We start from the raw sequence: 14547 nt of genomic DNA, 5'->3' as shown, positions 1-14547 counted from the left end.
TACTGTATAGCACAGGGAAATATATTCAATTTCTTGTAATAAGCTGTAATGGAGAAGAATCTGAGAAAAATATGTATGCATATGTATAACTGAATCGCTTTGCTGTACACCTGAAACTAACATTGTAAAACAATTACACATCAATTTTTAAAAAATAAAGAGGGAAAAATAAAGAGAGCTGCCTCATGAGTATAGAATTGGAGCCAGACATCGCCTTCAGAACTTAGCAAGGGGGAGGTCAACTATCTTTGCACCCTCCATCCTCTTCCCCTCTACGGCCTCCCCAGCTGGTGTAAACCAATGTTTGAAGAGGATCCAAGAAGGAGTGTCCAGCAGGGGCTGGGGCAGGGCAGGGCACTTCTCCAATTCCCTAAACCCAGAGGGGCAGCAAGAGAATCACTCATAGTTTGGAGGGAAACTGAAATACGTGGAAATGGACATTTCATCCCCTGATTGAACACACACTTGCTGATCCCTCCCACGTTTACTGAAGGAGAGGGGAGAATGAATGAAAGATGCAGAAGGGGTGGGGTCAGTCCCTCTGGAGCCGGCACTGCCACCACTTGGCCAATTCTCTGTCTGGAATGAGTGGATGCTGACAGAGGCTGTTGAGCCGAATCCAAGCTGCAGATTCCCAACCCAAAGGAGCAAGAGCCTGTGGGTGGGACCAGGGGGTAGTGAGGGAGCTAGGAAGATCAGAAGAGGTGGGGCCCACACTCCTCCCCCAGTAAATCACATCTGTGCCACAGTTAGGGCACCTACCACACACGGAGGGCATGGAGGGAGGCACAGGAATGTTTAGACCCAATCCCTTCCTTACTGCTCACTGGTGATGGGGCCCAGGGTTTTCCCAGTGCTGGGACTTGTAAGGCTACAGTAGCACCAGAGAAGTGAGAGACAGCTGTCCCTGTCCCCATCTCTCTTCTGCTCCATGACACACAAGACAGGGAGGCAGGGCAGGAACATGACATATCTCTCCACCAGGGCAGATCAGTGGGGTCAAGAGGCAAGTCAGTGATGGGGAAGGACAGAGCTTTGAACTAGATCTGTGTTTTTCAAATTAACCACTGGACTGGGCTTTTTAATACCAGAAAGCTCTGAGATTAGCCCCAAGTTATTAAGGATTGGTTTTCAGTGATAGAATTATAGAGAGAGAGTGAGAAAAAGAGCAAATGGCATGTTTATGACCCTCTGTTACAGGTTCAGTCTGATCATTAAGCCTGTTACACACAAAGTAGGCCAAGGATGACCATCCTTCATATACAAAGAGCTCCTAGAAATCAAGAAAAAGAAAACCAGGAACAATCCAATGTGGGAACATGGGCAAAAATACTACAAGTAGTTCAAAGAAGAAAGACACATAGGCCAGTAAGCTCATGAAGAGCTAGTCCATTGCACTAATAATTTTCAAAGTGATGTTTAGAATGAGAATGAAATATTACCTGTGACCTCCCAGATAGGTAAACTGAAAAACTGACACAATTCAGTGCTCACTTTAAAGAAGGGATTTGGGCAGTGTCTGTTAAAGTTTGAACTCTATAGCATGGGAGTAGTAGTAGTATTTTACAGATGGTGTCCTGAGGCTCAGAGAGGGCCAGACACTTGTTCAGAGCCACACAGTGGGTCACAGGAAGACAGGGCTGGACTCCTGATCTCTGGATGGTGCCTTTGGCTTTTTCTCTCCGGGCAGCTGGCCCTCCCTACCTGGCCTTGTGTGCAGCCTGGTCCTGGGCCCCTGACTGGAGAGGCCAGGCCTACTGTACCCACTGCTGCACCTGCTCTGGGGCTGAGGATGTCTGGGGCCTTGCTGTTCCAGGGGACACATCTCCTGTGGTCGCCTCTTCCCCACCAGAGGCTCCCAATCAGTCCTGCTCAGCAGTGAGGCGTAGAGAGTAGAGGTGGGAACCCAAGGCTTGGGATCAGACAAAATCCGCCCTCAAATCCCAGCTTCACACTTCACTCCCTGGGACACTTACTTAACCTCGGTTTGCTCGTACGTGATATGGAGGCCATCACCCACTCCCTGGAAAGCTTGTTCCTTCCACAAATACGTATCAAGGGCCTACTGTGTGCCAAGAACTGTCCTAGGCACTGGGGATACATCAGTGGACATGATGGCCCTTTCCCTCATGGAGTTTGCATCCTAAAGGAGAGAGAGATCATTTGAGATAGTAACAGTGAGTGAATCAAAGTAAAGAGAGTAATGAGAGGAGAGCAGGGCCTGGGCTGCTAGACATGACTCTCTGAGACACACAAGAAAAGCTTTCTTGGCAGAGAGACTAGCAGGTGCAAAGGCCCAGAGGCTAGAAAGAACTTAGCACGGAAGAGAACAGTGAGGCCAGAGCACAGTGACTGGTCAGAAAGGCCGACCAGCCCTGACCTAGGTGGTGGCTCTTAAGGAGTCTGGATGGCGCTCGGTTTTCCCGGAAGCAAGATGGGAAGGCACTGTGGTGTGCGGGCTAAGGAGTGCCTGCCATCCTGAACGCGTCCTCTGGGGCTGAGCAGAATGGATGTCAGGGGGCAGGAGTGGGAGCTAGGAGCTCAGGTGGTCATCCCACTGATCTGGACCAGGCTGCTGGCTGTGAGCAGCAAACAGATAAGCCTTGCTCGTGGGTTATTAAGAGAATTAAAAGGTAAGTGACCTAGTCTGTGGTGCAGCACGTAGCTGGTGTTAGCAGATCTCAGCTACCTGTCCTCAGTTCTAACGGAACCTAATCCAACAGTCCCACAACTGTCTACCCCACAGCTAACTCCACAGATGCCTGAATAGCTCCCGTTTCTCCCCATCATTATTTCAGGTCTTGCCTCCTTGACCTGCTATGACTTCTTGACTTTCAAAGGCACCAGGACAAGGTCCTTGTTTGAGGTTCCCTCTGTTTTATTTAAGCTGCCTTGCTGTTCAGTTGCTCCCTACCCCTGCTGCACACCCACCCCCCACCCCCAGCTGGGGGGAAACCCGAGGTCCTGCCTAGGTGGCTCCCAAGTGGCTCTTGAAGGTGAGAAGAGGAGTTATGGTGACATCTGCCCAGGTCAGGCTCCCAGGCCAACTGTCCAGCTCCAGGAAATGGGAGATGGGAAGCAGTGCTGGGCAGGTGGGAGCCCAGGTCACACACCCTGGGGGTTGAATTCCATCTCTGCCACCTTGACCCTGGGAAGGCCCTTTCATTTCTCTGAGCCTCAGCATCTCAGCTGCAAAATAAGAACGATGCTATCGAAGGGCTGCCTGGAGGATGAAGGAGGTAACAACCTGCAGAGAACTTGGCTATGTGCTCGGCTCATATGCCAAGGACTCACCAAATGGGAGCCAACCTTATCCTTATGCTTGGCCCTGGGTTCGCTCACCAATTCCTGGCACCGTGAAAAAGCATCCAACTCAGACTCTGTGAGGGCTCAGGGAACCCAGGAAAGTGGCTTCACCCATCTAGGTCCTATTTTCCTCTTCTCCTAAGGTTGTGAGTAATGCACACAAATCTCCTAGCACATAGTAGGTGCTCAATAAATGGTATGCCAATGGGGAGGAGCTGAATGGAAGAAGGGGAGACAGATTGCACCACAGTACATGGTGCGGCTCTTCCTTGGAAACCTCTGTGGTCCTGGGGCACTGTCTCTACCACACCGAAACCCAGGCAGCCCAAGAGACATAGGCTTGTAGGACCTGGAAATTCTACACCCACTGTTAGTGAGTCTCAGTTTCTGTATCTGCCTGAATGGGAACCATAATCCTTCTTGCCCAGTTAAAACCAGAATTAAGAGCTGGAACCAAGATGAGCAGCCACAGCCAGAGATGCTGGTCTCTGTGAGCTCTGGCAGAGCCTCTGAGGGACCAGGTCTGCAGATGGGCAGAGCCAGGCTGATGCCGGCTGAGTGTCTGTGGTTTGCAGGACCCTATGCTACTGGGTCCTTGTGTTAAATCATTGCAAACCTATCACAGCCTTGTAAAGCTGGGCTACACTTACCCCCTCTTCATGGATAAGAAAACTGAGGCTCAGAGAGGTGAAGTGGTTGACCAAAGAAATCACATCAAAGAGTCAAAACCAGAGGCAAAGCAGAGCCCAGGCTCCTCATTGCTGGGGGCCTCTTTGCCCCTCCCTGCTGACTCACCCCCTGTGGCTCTCAGAGACGTGCCAAGAAAGTCGTATGTCTCTCAGGGCCCAAGGCCCACCAGAGAGGGGCCCCAAGCTGTTTGCAGGGACAGACAAGAGAGAGGAGGCTAAGGGAACAGCTCAGTGGTCTTAAGTCTGAAACTGTCTGCACTGTGGAGGGTGCCCCAGCAGCATCCCCAGACCTTCAGTAAAGTCCGCATTCCCCACAATGTCCTGAGTGCCAGGTTTTAATGGAGGAGGGGGCTGGAGGGAGGGCTATTGATGCAAGAGAATAAGATGATCCATGACCAGAAGCCATTCAGCCAAAGCAGCTCTGGGAGAATACCAGCCGTTGGCTGGGGATGCTCAGCCCTCAGGGAGGACGGAGGGCAACTTCCCCAGGCCCCGGGGGCAGGGGTCTTTAGCTGACACCTCTCCTACTCATCTGTTGGGCCCACCACTGTCAGTCTGGGGCCCCCAAGGTCAGGGTCCAGCTGACAGCAAGTGTTCAACAGATTGTGTGCTGGCTGAAATGCAGTGAGCCAGGGGACACCCAGGAATGAGAGCGGACAAAGCATCACCTGCATTTGAGAGTTTCAGGAGTGTCCTCAGGAAGTGCCGAGGGCAGCTGCACCAGGACTGCCAACACTTGACAAGGATAGAGAATCTGGGGTTTACACCATTCTCATGACCTTCTTATGAAGATTTTTTGTAAGATCAAAGAGCCTAGACCATTAGGCAGAAGAACCTACTTCCTCTCCCAAAAAACCTCCTAGGGTTTGACCACTTGAACAGTATCATAAGTAACAATTTCTGTTCTCCAAAAGACATACAAAGTTAGCAGCTGGGCCCCAGAATGAAGAAAGATATCTTCCATGTCAAAAATCAACAGGGGATTAACATGTAAGTTATGCAAGGAAGTCCTATAAATTGTTAAGAAAAATTCAGGAAACCCAATAAAAATGTGGGCAAATAAAAATACAATAAAAAATTTAAAGCAAAAAACCTAAAAATTAAAAGATTTAAAATAAAAAATGACAATTGAATAAGAATAATTTAAATGAACAGAAATTTAAAATAAAGCAGCACCTTAGAAATATATTAAGTGATTTAAAAAACTTGGAAAAATAAAATGGAAGAGTAAAATAAAAATATATTTGTAAATTTAAATAAACTACATTAAAAAGACTCTATTAAAACTTTGAAAATAAAGTTAAAATGTTAAATAAAATAAACACCAAAAATGTTTAAATAAGTGAAATAAATTTTAAGAGGAAAATTAAAAATTGGCAATTTGTAACCATAAAAAAAAAAAAAGAAAAGCAAAATAATACAAAACAAGAGCATTATCGGCTCGACTGATGCTAATAATGTGCTACGAATTAAGCCTGATTGACTCAGATGCCTGCCAGAAGCGGGGCAAGAGAAGGGGAGGAAGGAAAAGCATGTCTGAAAGGCAGCATCTGACTGGGTTTTTCCAGCCTGCTGTGGGCAGAGGGCAGGACGTCAGGCCCCACCATGGCCTCATCCACAAATAGCCATCACATCATTTATACATTTATAATGTGCCAGCACCAAACACACACACACACACACACACACATCCTTCTGTCCTCATTGCTGTCTTCTGAGGGCTGCTTTCTTAAAGGAGTGACCAGAAGCTCAGAGAGGGTGAGTCACTGTACCATATACACACAGCACTTAGGACTTCCTTATCTTCTGAATCTGAACTCTCAAAGTAACCTTGTTTTGGAGAGTTAGAGCTGTCGGGGACTTTCAAACAGAGGCTAGGGCAGATCTGACATCAGGCTGGAACTTTCTGGACACTAGAAAGAGCCAAACTTCCCATGACGCATGACCATCATCACCATTTATTAAGCACCCACTGTCTCCCAGGTGGGTTACATGGATGATTTTGATCTTCAGGACAACCCTATGATGGAGATGCTATTGTCACCCCCATTGTACTGACAGACAACACTGCGATTCAGGATGAAATATTTTCAACAAGCATGACAGTAGTAGAGCTGGGAGCTAAGCCCAGGCCAGTCACAGCCCAAAGCCCACACCCCCTGCCTGGCACTGGACACTCTTCGACGTCATTAATTGAGCACTCACTACATGCTAGGGATGTGTTTCACGCCCCATTTTGCAAAATAGCCAACAGAGGCCCAGAGGGGAGAGGTGATCTGCCCAAGGTCACCCAGCTGGTGAGCGGCAGAGCCGTGGCCTTCATGACAGTCTGCCGGCCTCCCACTGCTCATCTGGGACTTGCTAGAGACAGCCATGCCCGCCTGCCAACACCAGAGCAGGCACCAGAAGGGCAGTTGTGACATTCCTTCTCCGCGTGTCTCCACCCCTGCGGATGTGGGCACCGCTGTCAGGCTGCAGGGAAAGTGAAGACTTCTGGCAAAAGGGAGTGGTCTCCCTATGTGGTCTGGGTCCCACAGGCTTGGGACTTTAGAGCTGGTGAAACAGAACCCCCCACCCACAACGGCGCAGAGGACTCCCCCACTGCGAGCCACAGAGCAGGGGCCCTCTGAATCACGCAGCATTACAAGAGATCATCCCCAGGCAGGTGATGATGGCCCAGCCTGAGGAAGCAGTGCCCAAGATGAGTGAGCTTCACTCATGCAATGGGAACCAGACCGTGCCCCATGGGACCTGGAGGAATCCCCAGAGGTGGAGTTGAGGTCATGTACATTCCGGATGGTGCTGATGGCTGCATGGGCTAAGAAAGGAGGCTCTGGCCATGGAGACCTGAGGGCACATCCCAACCCCTCCCCGTCCTGGCTGTGTGCCCTTGGCAAGTTTGGAGGGCCTCTGTAGAATAAGCTCAAATCACCTTGTGCGCTTATTCATCTGGATGAACTGGGAGAAGGCAGAGCAGGGTGGCTCTGCACCCAACCTTTGGAATCAATTGTCTGGGTTTAAATCCTGGCTTTGTCAAACTTACTTGCCAAGCTATTGGACTGAAACGTACAAAATCGCTAATATTTGGCTGTTTTTGACCTACAACCATAGCGATTATATCAACTAAAGTTCCCCTTTCTGAATTCAGTTTCCTCCTCTGTACAAATGTGAATAGTAACAGTCCCTTCACTGGTGGCTGTGAGGATTAAACAAGACTGTGAGGCTACTGAGCTCAGTAGCTGGAACATGGGCTCTGGGACCAGGCAGGATTTGAACCTTGGCTATGTGACCTTGAGCAGGTCACTTAACCCCTCTCTGTGCCTTGGTTTTCTCATCTGTTAAATAGGGATAATAATAGTACCCACCTCATTAGTTTATTAGGAGAATTTAATCTGTTTATATGTACAGTGCCCAATATGGTTACATAAAATAAAATAATACAGGTGACATCTGGCATAGAGTAAATGCTGAATCAGAAAACCAAATCAAAAAGAGATTTTTCTAAACCTTTGATGCCAGTGAAAATTACTTTTAAAGACAAAAGTCTGTTTTTAGGAACATATGTGTGTGTGGATATACATGTGGGGCGTGTGCTCCTGGGTGTTCACAGAGCCTGGGCCTGTTCTGCGTCCTGACAGCATCCGCAGCCAGGGGTTTGGAGGGAAGGACTGGCCTTGAGGCCGTGGTAGTTCTGTGTGCGGCCCACGTCTCCACCAGGTCCCTCTTACAGAATCACACAGCCAAGCCACAGACCCGATGTGGCATTCACGTAACTCCAGAGGCCCTGACGAGGCTCCTGGACCCTGGGTTGGGCTCTGGGTATAATGAAACCTCTGCAGACAGCCTTTCAGCTGTGCAAGCCCTCTTGGTTGCATCCTCTCATCTGGGAGTAAGGCACAGCAGACCGAGTATTCCCCAATCACACAGGGGAAACTGAGACTCCGAGACGCTTTAAACCAGGTTTCAGGCTCCAGAGTAAGCTGCCTTCCTCTGCTTCGCCAGAGCCACCCTCATCCCCCAGTCTCTCCTGCATCCTCACCTCCACTCACAGCTGTGGGTGAGGTATTTCCTTGCTTGAGGCTCCTTTTTCACAAGCGTCGTCTCAAAGGTCTCAGCTGGCCTTTTCAGACCTAACATTCGGTTATTCTATAAGCCTTTTCCAGAACTCCAGAAGAGAAAATGAAAATTGAACTGCTTTGCAAACTGTAAAGTGCTGTATAAAGGAGAGCATGGTTAATGGCAGCACTAGATGGATTTTCTGGCATGGTCTATAAGAGGCAGGATTTGCTCCTGTGGTTCTGGAATCTGGAACATTTGCTATGTGAACTTGGACAGGCCAGTTTCCCTCTCTGAACCAGCTTGCCTCTTCTGTAAAGGAAGAGGGGCAACTGTATCCACCCGGCAGGGCTCGGGGAGGGTCCATGTGAAAGGGACATGCAACATCGGGTGCTCACCGGCTGCTGACCAGCTGCTGAAGGGTGTCTGACGCAGGAGGATATTTAGGGCCCCGACAGATCATTCCACTTCCAGGGACTGAAGTCCACACACCTTGGGAAGGACATGGCTGCCAAATTCAGGACCATTAGAAACAAGCATAAGAACTAAGGGTTTGCAAAACGTGTCCAGGGCAGTTGCTACTTATTAAGGCAATTTGGTGTCATGTTTGGAGCTCCGAGCCAGACTCCGTGGGTTCACACGCTCATGGCTGTGTGACCCCCTGGGCCTTCGTCTCCCCATTTGCAATTCGGGAGCCCCCAGAACCCACCTCTTAGAGCTGTCATGAGGACTGCATCGGGCTAAGCTGATGAAGCGGCCTCCACACATTTTGGACAATGATAAAAATTACAGTTTTCTATCCGTACACTCCCAGTACACAGAGTACACACACACTCATTCACATACAGATCCCCACAACCATGTGTGCACACGCGCCCCCCTCATATATTCCTATAGAAGCCGATACCCATTTCTCAAAAATGATAATTAATCTTAACACTTGCAATGCACTCTGATATTTTCTAAAAAGGAGGCTGGTAAACTATGGCCCATGGGCTAAACTTGGGCTGCGACCTCTTTTTGTACAGCCTGTGAGCTAAGAATGGTTTAACATCTTTAAAGATTTGTAAAACAACAACCACCACAACAAGGAAGAGTGTGTGACAGATCATATGTGCCCACGTTTTAGGGCCTAAAACATCAACTATCTGGTCCTTTACCAAAGAAGTTTGCCAACCCCACTCTATTTCACTCTGCTCTAAACTGTTCTGTTTTGTTCCATTCTACTCCATTTCAGCATTTGAAATGCTGGCTGCACTTGCTTAGTTTATTCCCCTCATCAGCTCGCAAACCCCAATTTGAAAAACTCTGAATCAATGTGAGCTTTGGTCTTTTTCACTAGATGGAAGGGTGGAAATATGGATGAAGAGACAGTGGACTGATAGACGGAAAGAATGAATAAGGTCCCCTTGTCTTTGGGACACCTGGGCCAAGCAACGTCCCACCTTTGAGTCTCAGATTCCTCTGCCCACCACCGACCAGCCTCTCTAGACTGTGCAGAGGAGCGGCGGGGTCCCACCCATGTCATTTTTTCTGATGAGTCCATTCCTGGCATCTCAAGGGAATTCTGGACCACCTGACAGCACATCTCTGCAGTCTTTGTCAATGCCTAGTCCAGGGCTTGGCCCAGAGAAGGGGCTCAACCAATATTTCTTGTGATGATGGTGACAGGCAAGTTGCATCCAGTGCCCTCTATAACTGGACGCTGGCCCTGTCTGCAATAGGACTTCCACTCCCTCAGCCACGTGGCCCTTCCCACCCGGTCAGAGCCTCCCCTCCTGCCAGAGCCCCCAGCCTCTCCCCTCCTGCCACAGAAATAGAAAAGAATCCTGCTAGCAACTTGCCAAGGGTTCCAAGGAGGAGGCATCAGAGGACTAGGACTTAGGAGCCTCCAAAACTCTGGGTCCATATCCCAGCTCAGCTGCTGGGAGCTCCTGAGCAGGTCCCTGCGCCTTTCTAAGCCTCAGCCCCCTTGTCTGGGAAATGGTAGTAACACAGGCAGTGCCAACGTCAGAGTTCATAACCCAGATGCAGAGCTCCCAGCACATGGCTGGCCCCAAATGAGTGGCCTCAAGGATCTCCTCTGATGGCGGGGCAGGGGTGGGGAGGTCTCCAGCTATGGGAGAAGGAGGTGGGCCACCTTTGTTCTGTGCCCAGCCGTAGCCCTGACCTGGAGACAACAAACCTGGGTCCTCCCCTTTGCTGCCCCTGCCTCTGGCACCTGCTTGCTGCATCTCAGCTCCTCTGCCTGTGCACAAGGGACAGTGCTGTCTGCCTGACCATCCACAAAGGGCTTTGTAGTTTACGGAGAATTCTTCTATTCACTCCACCTAACAGGCCTCTGGAGTGGGCACTGCCACCATCCTTTTATAGATAAAGAAAAAGAGGCCCAGAGAGGGGAGAAGGGTAGAGGTGAGATACAACCCACATGAGACTCCCCCTCCCCCAGCACAGGGAGCATCCCGCTCTGCTGTGACATGGGAGGGGAAGTGGTTGAATCCTTATGAAGCACCTACTGTTTGCCTTCAGACCCCTTCCCTCTGGGACTGTGGTGTATCTTCTCAAACGCCAAAGTGGTAGGTTCCACTGTTCCCCATTTCAGAGATGTGGAACCATGAATTGGAGAAGGTACATGGTCTGCCCCAAATCACACATGTAGGGCAGGAGAGGGCCCTGAATTCCTGTGCTCCTCCCTCTGCCCTTTGCTGCCTCAGGTCTAGAAGGATCTAAAGGCACCATGTGAGAGGGGGACAATGGTCTCCACTAAGCCCCCTCCCCAGCAGGCCGTGGACACTGGGAAAAGTCAGTCCCAGCCTGTCCTCTCCTCACTGCCTAAACGAAGCTCTGTATTGAGGCAGGGGTACAGGTCAGGGCCCCCTCATCCTGCCCAACTATCCCATTGCCTGGATACCCCAGCTTGTTTCAAGAGAAACGTTTCCATCTGGTTCTGATTCATTTACACTTAATTAATCAACATGTTTTGTAAGAGACACTTGAGATCCAAGAACCTTTCTCAAGCCTTTTCTTCCAGTCTTTCTTGTCTTAGAAACAGAAAAATTAGGTTTAATCAAAAAACAGTGACGCTTGAGCTTGAGGAAGCACAGGTCTGCGGGAGCCAGGCCCTGAGGGTGACAGCTCAGTCAGGGTGGCTGCTGGAGTGGCTGCTGGGCCCAGCAAGAGTTCCTCCTGACCTTGCAGAGCAGCCTGAAGGCTGAGGCCGAGGACTGGGGCATGGGGGTCGGGGGCGGTGGAGAGGGCCAAGGCGTCCCTCCACACTGGCAGCTCCTCCAGGGCGGGCCCCAGGTCCGTTCACCTTAGCACCCCAGAGTTCCCAAAACAGAGCCTGGAGCAGTGTCTGCCCTGTAGCACTTGTTGAATGAACAAGGGAGAGAAAAAGAGAAACAGAGAGAGGGAGAGAGAGGGAGGGAGGAAGGAAGGATGGAAGGAGAGAAAGATGGAAGGAAGGAAAAGAGGAAGGAAGAGAGGAAGAGGGGAAGGAAGGGAAAAGAAAAGAAAAGGAAAGGAAAGAAAAGAAAGAAAAAAGAAAAAAAGAGACACTGCCAATACCCTGGTGCCTTTAGGGCACATTCTCTTGCCAAAGTTAGACCAGAATGTCAAAGGTGGTAAAACTCTCAGAGATCTCGAGTGAAATTTTCCAAGCAGCTGTTTGACGAAAAATGGTCTCTAATCTGTAAATGGTTTGGGAAGGTCCTACTCTATCCCCAGCCTCTTCACTATGAATGCTCTGATAAGTCCCGCAGTTAAGAAATCTGCTAAAGCCAGCATCTCCCAAACCTACTTGGTCAGGACTCCTATGACCACCTTGCAGAATATGCTACGGGAAGGCTTTTGCTACCTCCTGTCTCCACCCCAGTGCCAACAGGGAAACCAAGGGTGTGGGCAGGAGGCGAGGGGAATCCACTTGCCCAAAGGGGTTGGGGGTGGGGCTGAAATCCAAGGCTGTCTCCATTGCACCTGACCCATAAATGGAGCCACAAGTCTCTCTCTGAAGATGCTGCGCTAGACGTGCATATATCCCAGATACAAGACATCAACTACCGTGGGGCGAGCCGCCAATAGCCCCTTCACCAAATGGCAGCAGTGTCAGGCGAAGCCATGCCCCACCACCTCCCCCAGCAACTGGAGATGTGTGAGGGGTCGGAAGTTTTCTTTTTCTTTATTCTTTGTGTGTATGTGTCTTCTAGAACTGAGAAGCATCTTAAAGATCTTCTAAATCAGCTTTTCAGATAGGGAAACGGAGGCTATGAGAAGGGAAGACCAATACGGATGGACTTGGTCTTGAGCCTGCTTTGCTATGAACCCACTGTGCAACCTTGGACAAATCAGTTTCCCTCTCTGAATCTCAGTTTCCTCATCCAGAAAATAAGCAACCCTCCCAGCTCCACTGGGCAGTTCTGAGTAGCCAAGGACACAATGGGCAGGAAAGGAGAATGACTAATGTACTTGGCTTCTCACTTAAAATACACACTAATTCAGTCAGTCTTATCCACACCTGCCCTGTGAGTTGGATACTGTAGATCATTACTCCTATTCCTATTTTAAAGAGGAGTTGCTGGAGAGTCAGCTTGTATGTATGTATGTATGTGTGTGTGTGTGTTTGTATGTATGTATGTCTTTTTTGAGAACTGAGAAAGATCTTAGAGATCTTCTAAAAGATCCTTAGATGGGTAAACTGAAGCTCAGAGAGGCAAAGTGACTTCCCCAAGGTCACTCAGCTGGTAACTGGGGAAGCAGGGATTTGAAATCAGGCAGGCTGATTCCAGAGCCCATGCGCTTAACCACTACACGAGGGCCATTCACAGAGCACTGTCCCCATGAGGTCCCAAACTCCCCTCCCCAGTTCATCTGAAGCAACCCCCCCTCCCCTGCTTGGATCCCTCGGTCCAGTCACACCTGGGTTTGGAGCCCCCTCCTTGTCCCACCCAATCCCATCTCCAGTTCTCCCATAGCCCCTCTGTTTCCTGTTTCACCTCAGGAGGTATTGACTCTACGATTTTTCACTCAAACGGACTAGAAGCCCCCAGAGGGCAGACTCGTGTTTTCTTCCCCAGGTTGCCTTGCTCAGACCTAACACCAGAGCCGGAGAGAAGGAAGACACGGGGTCTTCCACCCACCTGCTGGACAACTTAGCAAAGTTACTTAACCTCTCTGGGCCTTGGCACCTGGCTTTGAGAATGGGCCCTCAGTCATGAGGATGTGGTGGGGATTCCCTCCGTGCATGGAAAACATTCAGCGGTTGATTCTCAGACTGCAGCCCAGAGGCTGAACGGCTGCCGGCTCAGGTAGCAGACTCACCTGCTCACCCTCCTCAGTCGCACAGGCCCTGGCTCTGCGGGACAGCCTCAAACTCACCTCCTGAGGACCATCTGACTCCCGCAGGGAAGGGTGGTGGCACAGGGCCCCCAGGTGACAGTGCAAGGGACCCCTGACTTTATGCTCCGGGTACATTTATCGTCTGAACCTTGGTTCATCCTCCTAATTGTTCTAGGAGGTCAAGACGGGAAAACTGAGGCCAATGGAGCGGTTAGGTATCTTCCAGGTCATCCCAGAATAAACGGACTCAAACTCAGGTCTCAGGTTTTTCTGAGCTCATGCAGCTCATGGTCTCACCAGAGGGGAACTCACCGAAAATTACTGCCTTCTTGAAGGTGACTCGGTGTGTCAGGGTCTATAATGGGGCTGGGACTGGGGCATTTAGACTTCCAACCCAGGGCTCTCTCTGTCACCTCCTGGCTCAGCAAGGATGCTTGGGATGGTTTCTGGAAGGCAAACTGTGTCCCTGAGTCTCCGTGCCCTCCAGTCTGTCACCTAAGGCTTTTTGCCTCTGCAAAAGTCACCTTTCTTCTACTATAGGGAATAGAGGCAATGAGAAAGCCCTGCCAGATACTTCCCTCCTTGCAGAGCCTCCCTGGTCCAAGCTTGCTCCACGGGTGCCGTGGGGCCTCAGTCTCCCCATCTGTAAAGTGGGATTGACAACTATCTGGAAGAGTTAATAGCTCAGGGCTCGCGGGCAAACGGGCAGATGCTCCAAGGGTCAGCCCCGACTATCCCGCTGAGCATGCCCGGCCTCCCTGCCGGCTGCTCCTCGTACCTTGCTTCTTCCTTCGGTTCAGAGGGAGCATGTCCGCGGCATGGGCGACAAGCAGCAACAGGCAGAGTGGCGCCCGCATCTGGGCAGCCTGGTCCAGGCCGGCGCACGGGGCTCCCGCGAAGGCCCGACGGCCCAGCGGCGACCCGGCGGCGGCGCAGCGGGCGCAGGCGCTGCTCGGGGCGCGCCGGGAGCATCCGCGGGGACGCGGGGTCGGTCCTGCCACCAGGGACCCGCCGTCTGCCCAGGGGCCGGCCTCCGGGTCGAGGGAGGGCGTCGGCCGGGCGGGGAGGCGGCGGGCGGGGAGGAGCCGGCGCAGCGGGGGCGGCGCGTTAACCCCCTCGGGGCCGGGGCGCCGTAGGGGGCGGTGGGGTTGCCGGACCCGGG

The 14547-nt window shown here is 50.9% G+C and overlaps 1 protein-coding gene across 1 annotated transcript in view; it reads right to left on the bottom strand.

Moving 5' to 3' along the window:
- The window catches only part of RSPO4 (R-spondin 4), a 33887-nt gene extending 19392 nt beyond the window's left edge, over window positions 1–14495 (bottom strand). The window contains exon 1 of the mRNA XM_032462021.1: window positions 14164–14495. Within this exon, the coding sequence (XP_032317912.1) occupies window positions 14164–14242 (79 nt within the window). The 5' untranslated portion in view covers window positions 14243–14495. The remainder of the gene's footprint in view (window positions 1–14163) is intronic.
- Window positions 14496–14547: the final 52 nt, after the last annotated feature.

Source organism: Camelus ferus, chromosome 19, assembly GCF_009834535.1.
Source record: "Camelus ferus isolate YT-003-E chromosome 19, BCGSAC_Cfer_1.0, whole genome shotgun sequence".
Classification (NCBI taxonomy): Eukaryota; Metazoa; Chordata; class Mammalia; order Artiodactyla; family Camelidae; genus Camelus; species Camelus ferus.
Note: the sequence above shows the minus strand (reverse complement) of the source record. Positions and strands in the feature narration are given on the sequence as shown.